The 12,338-nt window shown below is 38.4% G+C and overlaps 1 protein-coding gene across 3 annotated transcripts; it reads right to left on the bottom strand.

Moving 5' to 3' along the window:
* Window positions 1–3,441: 3,441 nt before the first annotated feature.
* LOC129421268 (uncharacterized) lies at window positions 3,442–11,231 on the bottom strand. 3 transcript variants are annotated; one of them, XM_055176685.2, is made up of 5 exons: window positions 10,845–11,231; window positions 10,284–10,449; window positions 10,104–10,162; window positions 5,204–5,303; window positions 3,442–5,126 (listed from the first exon to the last, which is right to left on the bottom strand). In XM_055176685.2, exons 1-5 carry the CDS (start codon window positions 11,034–11,036, stop codon window positions 4,111–4,113), a joined length of 1,533 nt encoding a protein of 510 aa, XP_055032660.2. In that variant the 5' UTR covers window positions 11,037–11,231; the 3' UTR covers window positions 3,442–4,110. The 3 variants fall into 3 exon arrangements, with proteins under 3 accessions (XP_055032660.2, XP_055032659.2, XP_055032662.2); XM_055176684.2 differs by having other exon boundaries at window positions 10,284–10,452; window positions 10,845–11,229; XM_055176687.2 differs by lacking the exon at window positions 10,845–11,231 and adding an exon at window positions 10,673–10,716 and having other exon boundaries at window positions 10,284–10,452.
* Window positions 11,232–12,338: the final 1,107 nt, after the last annotated feature.

The raw sequence follows: 12,338 nt of genomic DNA on the forward strand, positions 1-12,338 counted from the left end.
CGCATCTCGCACTAACGCACAAACATACACGTGCCAAAATATCTAGGCTACTTTCCATGTATTTTTTAATGTTGAAAAACAGTATACCTGCTGTAAAGTGTTCAGTTCGTATGACATTGCAAACATTTTTGTTATTAGGAATACTGTCATTAAAATAATACCAAAAGTTGCTTTTACCCCAAAATTTCAAAGATATAAACCTACTGGTTGGTCAAAATAAGCCTCATGCAGATCATGTGAAATCATTTGAAATGTTATGGAAGGAATAAAATTCCTTATAATATATATACCATAACAACACCTGTTTCTCAATCTTACATTAAAAACCGTCCAGTAAAACAAACACCTTAAAGGGATAGTTCACCCAAAAATTCTGTCATCATTTACTCATCCTCATGTTGTTTTAAACTTGTATGAATTTCTTTTTTCTAATGAACACAAAAGAAGATATTTTGAGAAATGATGGTAAAGACACAACATAGTGTCCATTGACTTCCATAGTAGGAAAAAATATTTTGGAAGTATTGTGATAAATGATGAAAAAAATATTTTGATAAATGATGGTAAGCACACAGTTGACGGTACCCATTAAATTCCATCATATTTTTTATTCCTACTATGGAAATCAATGGACACTATATGCTGTGTGTTAACCATCATTTCTCAAAATATCTTCTTTGTGTTCATCAGAAAAAAGAAATTCATACAGGTTCAAAACAACATGAGGATGAGTAAATAAAGAGTTTTTATTTTAAAGTGAACTATCCCTTTAAGATAGGAATGGAAGCATGTTTCGGGTCAGGATACTTTTAAATTCCTAGAAAATCACAGGCAATAAAGTTAAAAGGTGACAAACTAATAACAAAAACAATAAATTACATCAAACTACCATAATTTCTATAATGATGTTTTTGAAAATTTGGATTTTCTAAAAAAATATGAATAAGGATCAAGAACATACAAAACAACAGTGTTTTTCAGTAAAATCTCATTAACCCCATTAAAGAATAAACAAAATGACTATTATTCTGTCATTTTTATATTTATCAAAATAATGTATGGTGTGCACTGATTTTTAAAAACGATGGGAGTAAAGCAAAGCTTAAAACTTGAAAGCTTGAAACTCAGTAGAGCAAAACATTTTGTATTCACCTCAGCTGCCTTTGAATTATAAACATCTTGTGCTTGCATAAATGTATAATAATCATGAGAAGTACTTTTTAACACGTCACTACTCCTAAAAGCATGTTTAAAAGGCAGGTTCAGAAATGAGAGAGAGGTAAAGATGGTGAGATACAGATGTATTCAGACCTGCTGCTAATTTATACGAGTCTTTTCAGAAAACTCATTTACTTATGCATAGTGTCTGTACTATCCCTAAAGAATTCTGACTAAATAATGTTTTAAAAATAAGTTCTAATAAAATTGTATTACGTTTATAAACTGCAATTAATGTTGCTATTACATATAAACATGGAAAAAATAAAAGGTGCCAAAGAATGCATTGAAATAATCTGTTATTGTCCCTGATATCTACATAGAATGTTTGTGGTTTTATTAAGTGCAAAAAATATCCAGAAACATTTTTACATGTCCATTTACAACCCTAGGATTTTCCCCTTGGAATGAAATGGCATATTATTACCTGAAAGGGTCTTAAATAATAATGTTGAGCTCTGCTCTGATTGGCTGTTTCTCAGAACAGTTCAGTAGCTCTCTGTTTGTGTAAACAGACCTTGGGCTCTATCTTGCACCCGGCACAATGCAGCGCAATGCGCAACACAAGTGTCTTTTGCTAGTTTCCACCCTGTGCAATTATAATTTTCACGTTTAGCGCCGCGTTGTTTAAATAGCAAATGCATTTGCGCCTCCTTTTGCGCCCATGGTCGTTCTGGTCTGAAAACGAGGTGTGTTCAGGTGCAGGCAACTAAAATAGACAATGCCATTGACTACGCAATATGTTTTTTGTTATTTAAAAAATGTATAAGTAATATGCGCCTATAAACGGGACGACAACGCGGGTTTGCTTATCACACACATGAATGCGCAGCAACACAAAAACGTTTTTTAAATATGGAAGATTAAAGGATTGAATGTAAAAGATTATTATTGAGTCTCTTGGACATAAATGAGGACCGATTATGAGATGTTAGAAGGCGCAAAGAGCAGCTTCACCTGCAGCCTGGTAAGTACATAAATGCTTTGCTTTAAACAAATGCATCTATTTATAAATGTTTTTAAATGCTACCTCACGGATTTATTGTATTTGATGACTCTGTACCTGTGGATATGGTGACATGAGAAACATTTTTAAGTAATGCTTAAAAAAACTTGTGACGCTGTCCAAGTGCTGAAACGCGCGGAGAGCCGTTTGTAAATTCTTTATCTCCTGTTTGTTACAAATAAAGTATTTTTAGGGTACAAACCTTTTCTTACGTACTTGTAAATTATTTTTTTATGATATTGGATAGACATTTAAAGCAATTAAAAGTCTGCTTTTTTACTTCCATGACAAAAAGAAAACGGGTTTTAAAGGTTTTAATGAAAAAATAACAATTTCAATACAAGTGAAAAACAACACAATTATTTAACATGAATCTTAAACTGGGGATCTTCTTCCTCCGCTTAGTTTTTAAGTTTACAAAGTCCATCATCTAATAGGTATTAGACATATTGCCAGCGCAACAGGGTTTTAAAGGGGATGAGAGCTGAGACTCTCATTGGTTTATTGCACGTTACACCCAAAATACTTCGATTAATCATTAAAAAAATAGGACCAACCCTTTTCGACCATGCGCTCGGCGCACAAAACATTTTTCCTGTCGTTAAATTAGCAAAAGTGGATTCGGACACGCCCATTTAGACGTTGCGCTGTGCACTTTAGACAATGCGCTTAGATCGTTAAAATAGGGCCCCTTATGTCTGAGCCTGTATTAGACAAAGACACAGATTTTGAGGAATAATTTTGTTCGTGTTTTTCTCAGTATGGACCTGCAAAACGTAACTGTAACATCAATAATTACAGCCTAAACGCTAGCACATAACATTAACTAGCATAGAACGCTAACTCGACAGTCACAACTTTATTTTTGTCATTGTAACAACATTGTAATTAATTTAATGTTGGGGCGTACATCTAAACTGTAACATCACAGTCATTGTTATGTTGAGATTGGCCTATTTTCCAGCTGTCTTTTGCATGCACAAGCTTTACATAAGGAGGAGGAAACAATCGTGTTTGATACTCATGATGTGTCATTACCATGTACAGAACTCTTATTATTCATCTATGCCATTTAAATACAGTTTTCCGTTCTACGGCAGCTTTAAGAGACCACTACAGTTTTGCCTTTAATCATTTTGAACTATTCCTAAAATACATTAATTGTGTTGTTGAAAAATGAATTTGTTTCCTTTGCAGAATTAAAGATCTGAAGACGCTTAATCTTTTTTGTTATTTTAATCATTCCCCCATTTCACTTTTCCGTAAATAATGCAAATAAGGGATGAATAGTAATGACTGAGCTTTCTGCAATACATTTGCATTAATGAGAATTGCAGTTCAGATTGCAAGTCCAAGATCACTGCACTTTGCAATATTTTCTGAAATAAAAATAAAGGCAGAAATAACAGTAAAAACGTTTATGATGAAAACCATCCATTAACCACTTAAGCCTTTAACCTTACATTTTAAAAGGCTCATCTTTATTCTCACACATATCTTCCATATGACAACATCATTATACTTTAATCTACTGTATTCAATCTCAGAGTATAAAACAGACAAAAAAACTTTTTTTTAATGCATACTGGCTTAAAACGAGTTTCTACATTAGTGTGTGATATTTAAACTCAATATCAATGAAAACAAAAGGTACAAAGCATATAATTTGAACTACACTGCTATCAGCAATAACAAATAACTTAAAAAGTATCCGTGATATTAACCATGATATGACGATTACTATACTAGTACAGTATATATTAGCATACATTATTTTTATAAAAAAATATAAACTCAACTCAAATCGGTAATAAACACACAAACATGGTTCAAAATATCTCTTCACTATGACAAACGTGGTCCACATAGCATTCACGTTTAGGTGTCTAAGCATAAATGCATTTGTGAAACTTTAGATTGCGAGGATCTGCGTATCTCTTTCCGCATTTATCGCAAATGTACTGCTTCCCCCCTCCATGAATGTGTCGTTTGTGAGTACGCAGGTGACTGCCTTGACTGAAACACTTGCCGCAGTACTCACAGTTGTAAGGCTTTTCGCCAGTATGAATCCTCTGGTGTAACTTTAAACTGTTTGTATTGTTGAACCACTTATCGCAGAAGCTGCACCCGAAGGGTTTTTCGCCGGAGTGCGTGCGTCCGTGTGAAATCAGACTACTTTGTTGACTGAAGCTCTTCCCGCAGTCCTTACAGCTAAACGGTTTCTCTCCTGTGTGGATCCTTTTGTGGATCTTCAAATTAACAGCCTGTCGAAAGGTCTTGCCGCATAGGTCGCAACTGAACGGCCTCAGGTCCGTGTGGATGCGCTCGTGATTTTTGAGGTTGACGGCGTGTCGGAAGGCCTTGCCACACGACACGCAAGAGTACGGCTTCTGGCCCGTGTGGATAAGCTGGTGAGTTTTAAGCGTTATGGCCCGCGTGAAACCTTTCTGACAAATTGAACATCGAAACTCTTTTTCCCCGGTATGGGTGAGCTGGTGCCTGGCGAGATTTTGAGCAATGTTAAACCTTTTTCCGCAGATGTCGCAGCTAAACGGTTTTTCGCCGGTGTGGATTATTTCGTGGGTCTTGAGGTGTGCGGCTTTCCCAAAGCATTTCCCGCAGACTTTGCAAACGAATGGCTTTTCTCCCGTGTGGACTCGATGGTGGTCGGACAGGCTCTGTTTGTGAGCAAAAGCCTTGCCGCAGAGGACGCAGCCATAAGGTTTTTCTCCAGTGTGTATGCGCTGATGTGATTTTAGGTTGCTGGGTGAAGAGAAACTCTTGCCACACTCAGAACAAATAAAGGAGGCTTTTCTACCGACTGTAACACCGTCTTGGGGTTCTTCACTTCCTTCTTGTAAAGCAGATGTTACTCCGTCTTCTAAAGTAGCGTTTAAGTGACCTGGAAGGAAGACACATTTTCAATACTTAGCATGAATAGGTCGTATTGAAAATTATGAAATATTTGTTCCCACATACATGTAGTTATGGATTTCAAGTCAATTTCTCCAAATTCATGTTTTATGGTCACCGCCAGCATCAGAGGAGATTCTGGTCTGTCGTCTATGGTCTCATCAGTCTAGGGGCATAAAGTAGTTTTTAATTCATAGTATTAGCCAAGAAAAATACAAAAACATCCATCATAAAAGTAGTGTCATTTGCTATATGACAAGCATTCTAAGGCCATATGCTCAGTGTAAAGAATAGAGAAGCACCGAATTTTCAGCAGACGAAAATAAAAAAAAAGAAAATGTCCGAAAATGTGAAATCAATTACTTAAAGGTGTAGCTGATTCTGATTTAATATTAGCTTGAACAGAAATCGCTTCTAATATAGAGACAGAGCGCAACGCGTCATAATCTGAAAACCACGCCCACCAGGGGGGAACAATTTGTCCGTCTTCATTGACTTTGTATTGCGAGAGGCTGCCTCCTTGTCATTTTCGGCTTAAAACAAAAACAGAATAATGCTTAAAAGCTGCTGTGTGACAGGATGCACAGCTAACAAGCCAGAAAACCCAAAATAAGTTTTGATAAGCTGTTGACCCCAAAAAATGAGCGTTTAAAGACACAAAAGTGGAAAGAGGCAACTTTTCATTAGTACTACTCTTGCGCCCACTGGAGGGAAACGTAGTCGGCGATCTACTTTTTTCTCCTTAAAGGCTGAGTTTTACGGCTCGACAGCTTATAAAAACTTATTTCTGGGTTTTTTGGCTTGTTAGCTGTACACCTTGTCACACAGCAGCTTTTAGGCATTATTCAGTTTTTTGTTATAAGCCAGAAATGACAAGTAGGCGGCCTATTGCAATACAAAGTCAATGGAGACGGTTGGATTGTTTCCCCTCCGATGGGTGTGTTTTTCAAATTAGCATAAATGCGCTCTGTCTCTATACTACGGCGAACGTCTGGATTGCCTACAACTCAAGGGTGGATTATGCAGAGGCCCTGTCCCAAATGGCACACTTCATGTGGACCTTCGGTCTTGTGGCCTTAAATTGTGCATGCTCGCTTTGTATACAAGTCCGTAGGGTGTCCAATCTGTCATTTTTACGCTCCGAAGTGTGCTCATCAGCAACCCCTTGCAGCAGGGTTCGCGCACTTTACCAACCCAGAAGTCTTTGCGAAAGAGCAATCAGACCAATCAGACGACGGAAGGGAGGAGTTGGGCAACACACTGATGGGAATAACGGCGTTATAAGTAATCAGAGTTACTAACGGCGCTATTTTTTTCAGTAACGAGTAATCAAAGAAATTACTGTTTCCCCCGTTATAACCCCGTTACCATTACTGACAGTAAATGCTGCATGTTACTATAATTAATCTCACAGAAGCGAATTTCACCAGAGTAGGTTCTCTCATCCAGACAGGCAATGTTTTTCTCTAGTGTGTGTGTGTTGGGGGCTGAGAGACACATAACTGATGATGATTGGTGTGTGTGTGTGTGTTAAGGGCTCGTTATAGTCGTGCGTAGGTCCTACGGCGTAGGTTCCGCGTCGGTTTTCATTTATACTATTGCGTCGTCATCCGCGTCGACGTGCAAACACACACGCAGACTTTAGCACGAACTTCAAAGAAGAAGAAGCTTGACAAGTTAACCCACAAACGAAGAAGAAACAGCAACTTCTTGTGTATGATTTGAGAAGACCAGCAATGATGGAAGTAAATAAACAGCGACTTTTGTTGCAGTTCGAGTTTAATCATTCCTCAACTTGGCTCATCTTTGTTTTCACCGTCACAAACGGAAATTTTTTACCTGACGGGAGGGGTTCTGGTGGACCAATCACAGCGCTTGTGGTCCACGTAGATCTGACGCGCTGTTAAAATTTATGCGAGGTGCACGTCAGGCTACGCAGAGCTACGCACAGGCTACGGAACTTACGCACGACTATAAATCGGGCTTTAGAGGGGATGGGACAACCACATAACCGATGATGATTGGCTTAATTTACATCGTTATCCATCCAGAAGCAGCCAGAGTTCATAAACAAACACATGCACAGTAGGGCTGTGCAATTAATCGTTTTTCGATTTCAATTTCGATTTTTGCACATTTCGATTGCAAAAACAAGATAATCGAGGGAGATCGATTAGTGTGCCGCATTTCTGTTATTTCGTTTTGAGTCATTAATCCGACGCGTCATAAGCAGCTGCGCCTCGCACACAAAGTAGAAATCCTCATGTATTTGTTCAGTTTTATGCTTTTCAAGCGAGCGGAGGCAAACTATCCCTCACGTTTAAAATATCAGCTGGATCGTGGCGCCGCTCTCCGTGCAGAGAGCTGCGCGCTCTGTCAGTCATCTGTTTAAAGTCAGGTCACTAGGTAATAATCCTGTTTATGTTTGTAAAGTTATATGCATTTCAAGTGATCGTGATTAAAATGTGAATCGCGTTCTGCTGGCACTTAAACACTACTGCTTTGACACGTGTAGCCTTCTGCAGCAACACTAAACAATGCATTAAATGTATGCAGGGCTTGACATTAAAGGGCGATTTATAGTCGTGCGTAGGTCCTACGGCGTAGCAGCGACGGCGTAGGTTCCGCGTCGGTTTTCATTTATACTTGTGCGTCGCCGTCCGCGTCGACGTGCAAACACACGCGAAACCGCTGGTTGGCAGTAATCACGCGTGTAACCACAGTAGCAGCAGAAGTCGTCACAGAAGAAGAAGCTAAGCAAGTAAACCCACAAACGAAGAAGAAATAGCAACTTGTTGTGTATAGTTTGAGAAGACCAGCAATGATGGAAGTAAATAAACAGCGACTTATGTTTCAATTTGAGTTAAATCACTCCTCAACTTGGCTCATCTTTGTTTTCACCGTCTCAAACGGAAATACCTATGACGCAGTTTTTTTACCTGACGGGAGGGGTTCTGGTGGACCAATCACAGCACGGTCCGCGTAGAGCCGACGCGCTAAGGTGCGCGTCAGGCTACGCAGAGCTACGCACAGGCTACGGATAGCCTACGCCGTAGCTACGCCGTAGGACCTACGCACGACTATAAATGGCTGCGACCGTTTGTGGAGACGCGCGCGCGTTCAGCGGCGCGTTGCGGACCAAAGCGCCACCTCCCAGAGAGCGCGCGAGAGGTGATGGATTTGCGAATGCACAAGAGGACGCAGTCTGAGCGCATACACACTTCGGGAAAGATACAACAATTGCATGGAAGTGATTGGAGAGATATATATTGGGTGCACATTCTCAGGGCAAGAGCGGAGAGAAATTCAGCGCATTCCTGAATGCACACGAAATCAAATGAAACCCGCCAGCTGAGAGGTTCGCGCATCATTTTAATGTAAGCTACTTTGGGCAACAATAATGCCCTCTCGACAGTTGTCATTAAAAGTCTTAAATCACTTTTAACAGAAAACATGATCAAGCATATAAAATACAATCTGCATAAACAAGTTGAAAGTAAAATTCATGTACATTTCTTGACTGCTGTTGTTAATAAATATTTAAAGTGGTTGTCGAGGGGTTTTGTGTATATCTTTTCAGTTAATGTAAATCTATTTATGCCTTACTAGACTGTTTTTATGCACCTAAATATATGATATGATCTATACTGATATACCTGGTATATACCAGCTAATGTTGTCCTAATTTGGGTGGTCAGACTGCATTTGAAATTCAATCTGCATCTAATTTAGCTAAACCAAGTAAATTTGCTCAAATTAAAGTCATTTTAGGATGCCAAAGTCAAGTTTAATCATATAAAATTTATTTTACCAGCAACAAAATTGTGGCCTGTGAAAATGCTGAGTGGCTAGTAACTTTGGAAAACAACTAGCCACTTTGGCTGGTGAGCAAAAAAGTTAATGTCAAGCCCATGTATAAATGCATGTTTTTACAGTCATTTAAGTAATCGTGTTAAATAATCGAGATTAAGATTTTTATCAAAACAATCGGGATTATGATTTTTCCCATTATCGAGCAGCCCTAATGCACAGTCCGAGCAGTGCAGTGTTGCCAACTTGGTGACTTTGTCGCTAGATTTACCAACTTTCTAAACCCCTTTAACGACATTAAAAAAGCGACTAGGACAAATCTAGCAATCTTTTCTGGCGTGGTTGGAGACTGACGCGAGAGCATGTTTCGCTCTCTCTTCTCAACGAGCAGTGGGTTCTGCTGCTAGCCACTCACAGGCAGCCCGGTCCTTGCGCTGCAGTCCGTCCGAGTCCCACACACCCGCAACGACAGAGCAATGGCAAGTACAACAAACTTAAAGGTAGCAGCGCAAACATAAAGTATAATAAGCACTACTTTTCCATCGTTGAGGTGAAAGGCAAGAATGTTTATGTAACATGCAACTTATATAACATGCAACTTATACCAACCGAGTAAGAAAGAGTCTCTCCACGTCTGTAATTCTGATCTAATAAAGCACCCCACATCATCACATGCTGCCACAAAATTAGTGGTTTCTCTTTAGTGTCCAATTCATTCATTTAACAAATGTAATATTAGGGGCATCCAAGTAACGCAATAGTTACTTTGCCTGGTAATTAGTTACTTTTTAATGATGTAACGCAGTTACTAACTCAGTTACTATTTTTGAGAAGTAACTAATTACTTTTTTAAAGTAACGTTCCCAACACACTGATGGGCAACTTCTCTTTCTATTTCCGGCGTGGCGCTCGAGTCTGTCCCGAAATACGACTCTGGTGCGCCCTCTTGAACTCGCGTCAAGGGTCCCTAAGGTCTGCACTACATGATGTCATGAGGAGGTCCACAAGTCCGGAGTGTGCCATTTGGGACAAGGCCATAGACGGGATTGGGCGAGTGCCCTGGGGCACTAGCCAATAGAGGGACACCAAGGGCTACAGACTGCTACCAAGTTTTTAAAACTACTTGTACTAAGACTATATACTATCTTGTATCTACCTCATTTGTCGTTCTGTTTTCCAGGTTTCTTGCACTTCCATCATAAGAATGTTCCTCTTCTAAAACGTACAAATGCAAGGTTGATACGAAACAACTTAATCGTGTAAAATATCAAACATTTGGACATTACGTATGGCATGATAATATGAGTTTATGATTTTAAGGGATCAGAACACTCACCAAGTCCTCCAACAGACAGAATGTTCAAGATACAGCCTGGCTGCTTTGCTTGCTTGCCTGAAAACGTTTGGCACTCCAGGTCCAACAAGAATTTGGTTTCATCAACAAGGTTGATTATTTTCCCAAGAGCTTCATTGCCCAATACTTCCATAACTGATGCAAACTGCTTCTGAAAGATTAAATCATTAGAAATGACTAGGGAGTGACAGACCAATATATCAGCATACATCAGGGGTCTTCAACATTTTTTATAATAATATACCAATAAGCATGGCATTACCATGGTACTTAATACAAAACATAATGCAACACTTATTTATTGACAACATATGAATTCAAATTTCTTTCAAAACAGTTCTGAAAAGAGCTTAAATAAAATGTCATAAAACCTTTAATAAATAACCAGCATGTGTTTTAAAGCAATGGACCGCAGGTGCTCAGACCTCCGCAAATAATGCGCTGATCTTTATACTATATGCACACGCGCTCGAACTTTGAACGCAATACAAACGCGTCACGTTTAGGGTAACAGACCTATAAACAACATCGCCTTTATCTCACCATTTTCTGCTCCTTTTCCGTCTTTATTTTTAAATGGGCCAGCTCCATTGTACTCTCATCTATAAAAGCATCACTAGTAAGAAACAGCATCGTCTCCAATCCCATGATTTTGCTCATTTCGGAGATGGCAGCGTAAACGAACCCCTCTATTACGGACGCAACATGCGTCTGTAAGGCCACGCAGCTCGACATTCTGCCGAAAAGTAAAGCTCGCACTTCTGCGAGTCACGCCGTTATTATCTGTTTAATTACAATCCAAATACAAATGCTGATTGAGCATTATTAGCTCTTAAAAGTGAGCAAACATTGGAAAAGATACTTTAGGGAACAGTGAAGGCAACGACAAACATAATTCGACTAAATCCGGGGTCACAAAATACATAATAAAAGTTCTTCTTCCCCTTTTTGGCAGATCGCACCAACATAACCTTTTTTTGGGAGATCGCACCAGCATAATACATTTGTCGTGGGTCAAATCTAACATGTATTTGGGTAGAATTAAATAGTGATATTAGAAACCAAGCTTTTGAAGCTTTGAATCAACTGAACCAATTGCTTTGAAAACGATTCGTATTCAAAGCGCTCGAAACATCTAAATATGGCGCCACCTGCTGGTAAAAGCAACAAGATCTCAATCCAAACATGACACTTTTTTCAAAATAAATGCAAAGGTTTTTTTTAATGTAACTAAATTAATAACTTAAATTTAACTTATTAAAAGTGTATTCTGTTTTTTTATTTAGGGCAAACCGATCATTAACACTCTAATCTCCTTTTAATTATGCACATGTTTGTCATTAAATCTAGCGTTATCAGTCAGCAGGATGAATTTTTTATGAACCTTGCATATTTATGAACTTGCATAATAAAACTGACCCGAGTTCACCTTACCATATTAGAAGCTGGTCATTTCTAATCAGATCCCCCTAGGGGTGAACCATCGGATTTTCGAAAGGTTTGAAACACGCTCCGAACCGACCCAATGATTCGAAACAAAAGATTCGTAAATGTTTCGAGGATTCATAAAGCAGTGCTTCGAAATCGGCCATCACTAGAATTAAAAGGTTTCGAAAGCTTCAAAATATAAGATTAAACATATAATGTAGACAATATATTATATACTGTAATATAAAACTAGTGTAACCGTTACTTATGTTTATTTAAAAGTGTAACAAATTCACAAACAACGATGATGATGATTTCAACTAACATATTTTTAGAAGTAACAATAAAACAATTAATAATTATTATCATTACAACAATTAATAATTATTATCATTTTAAAAAAAGGAAAAAATATTAAGGTCATTGTCGATTCACAAAATTCCTAAAAGTAGTGCATAAAATCATACACTTTAATTTTTTAACAGTTATTTTCTGTTAGATTGAGTGTTTCTAAGTTCTTAGTAAACAGCAAGAAAATTTGGTTAGACGAACATGCAATCAATGAATAGAAAATTATTAAAAAAAAAAAAACATACGGCACCACCAAAA

The sequence above is a fragment of the Misgurnus anguillicaudatus genome, chromosome 4 (assembly GCF_027580225.2).
Source record: "Misgurnus anguillicaudatus chromosome 4, ASM2758022v2, whole genome shotgun sequence".
NCBI lineage: Eukaryota > Metazoa > Chordata > Actinopteri > Cypriniformes > Cobitidae > Misgurnus > Misgurnus anguillicaudatus.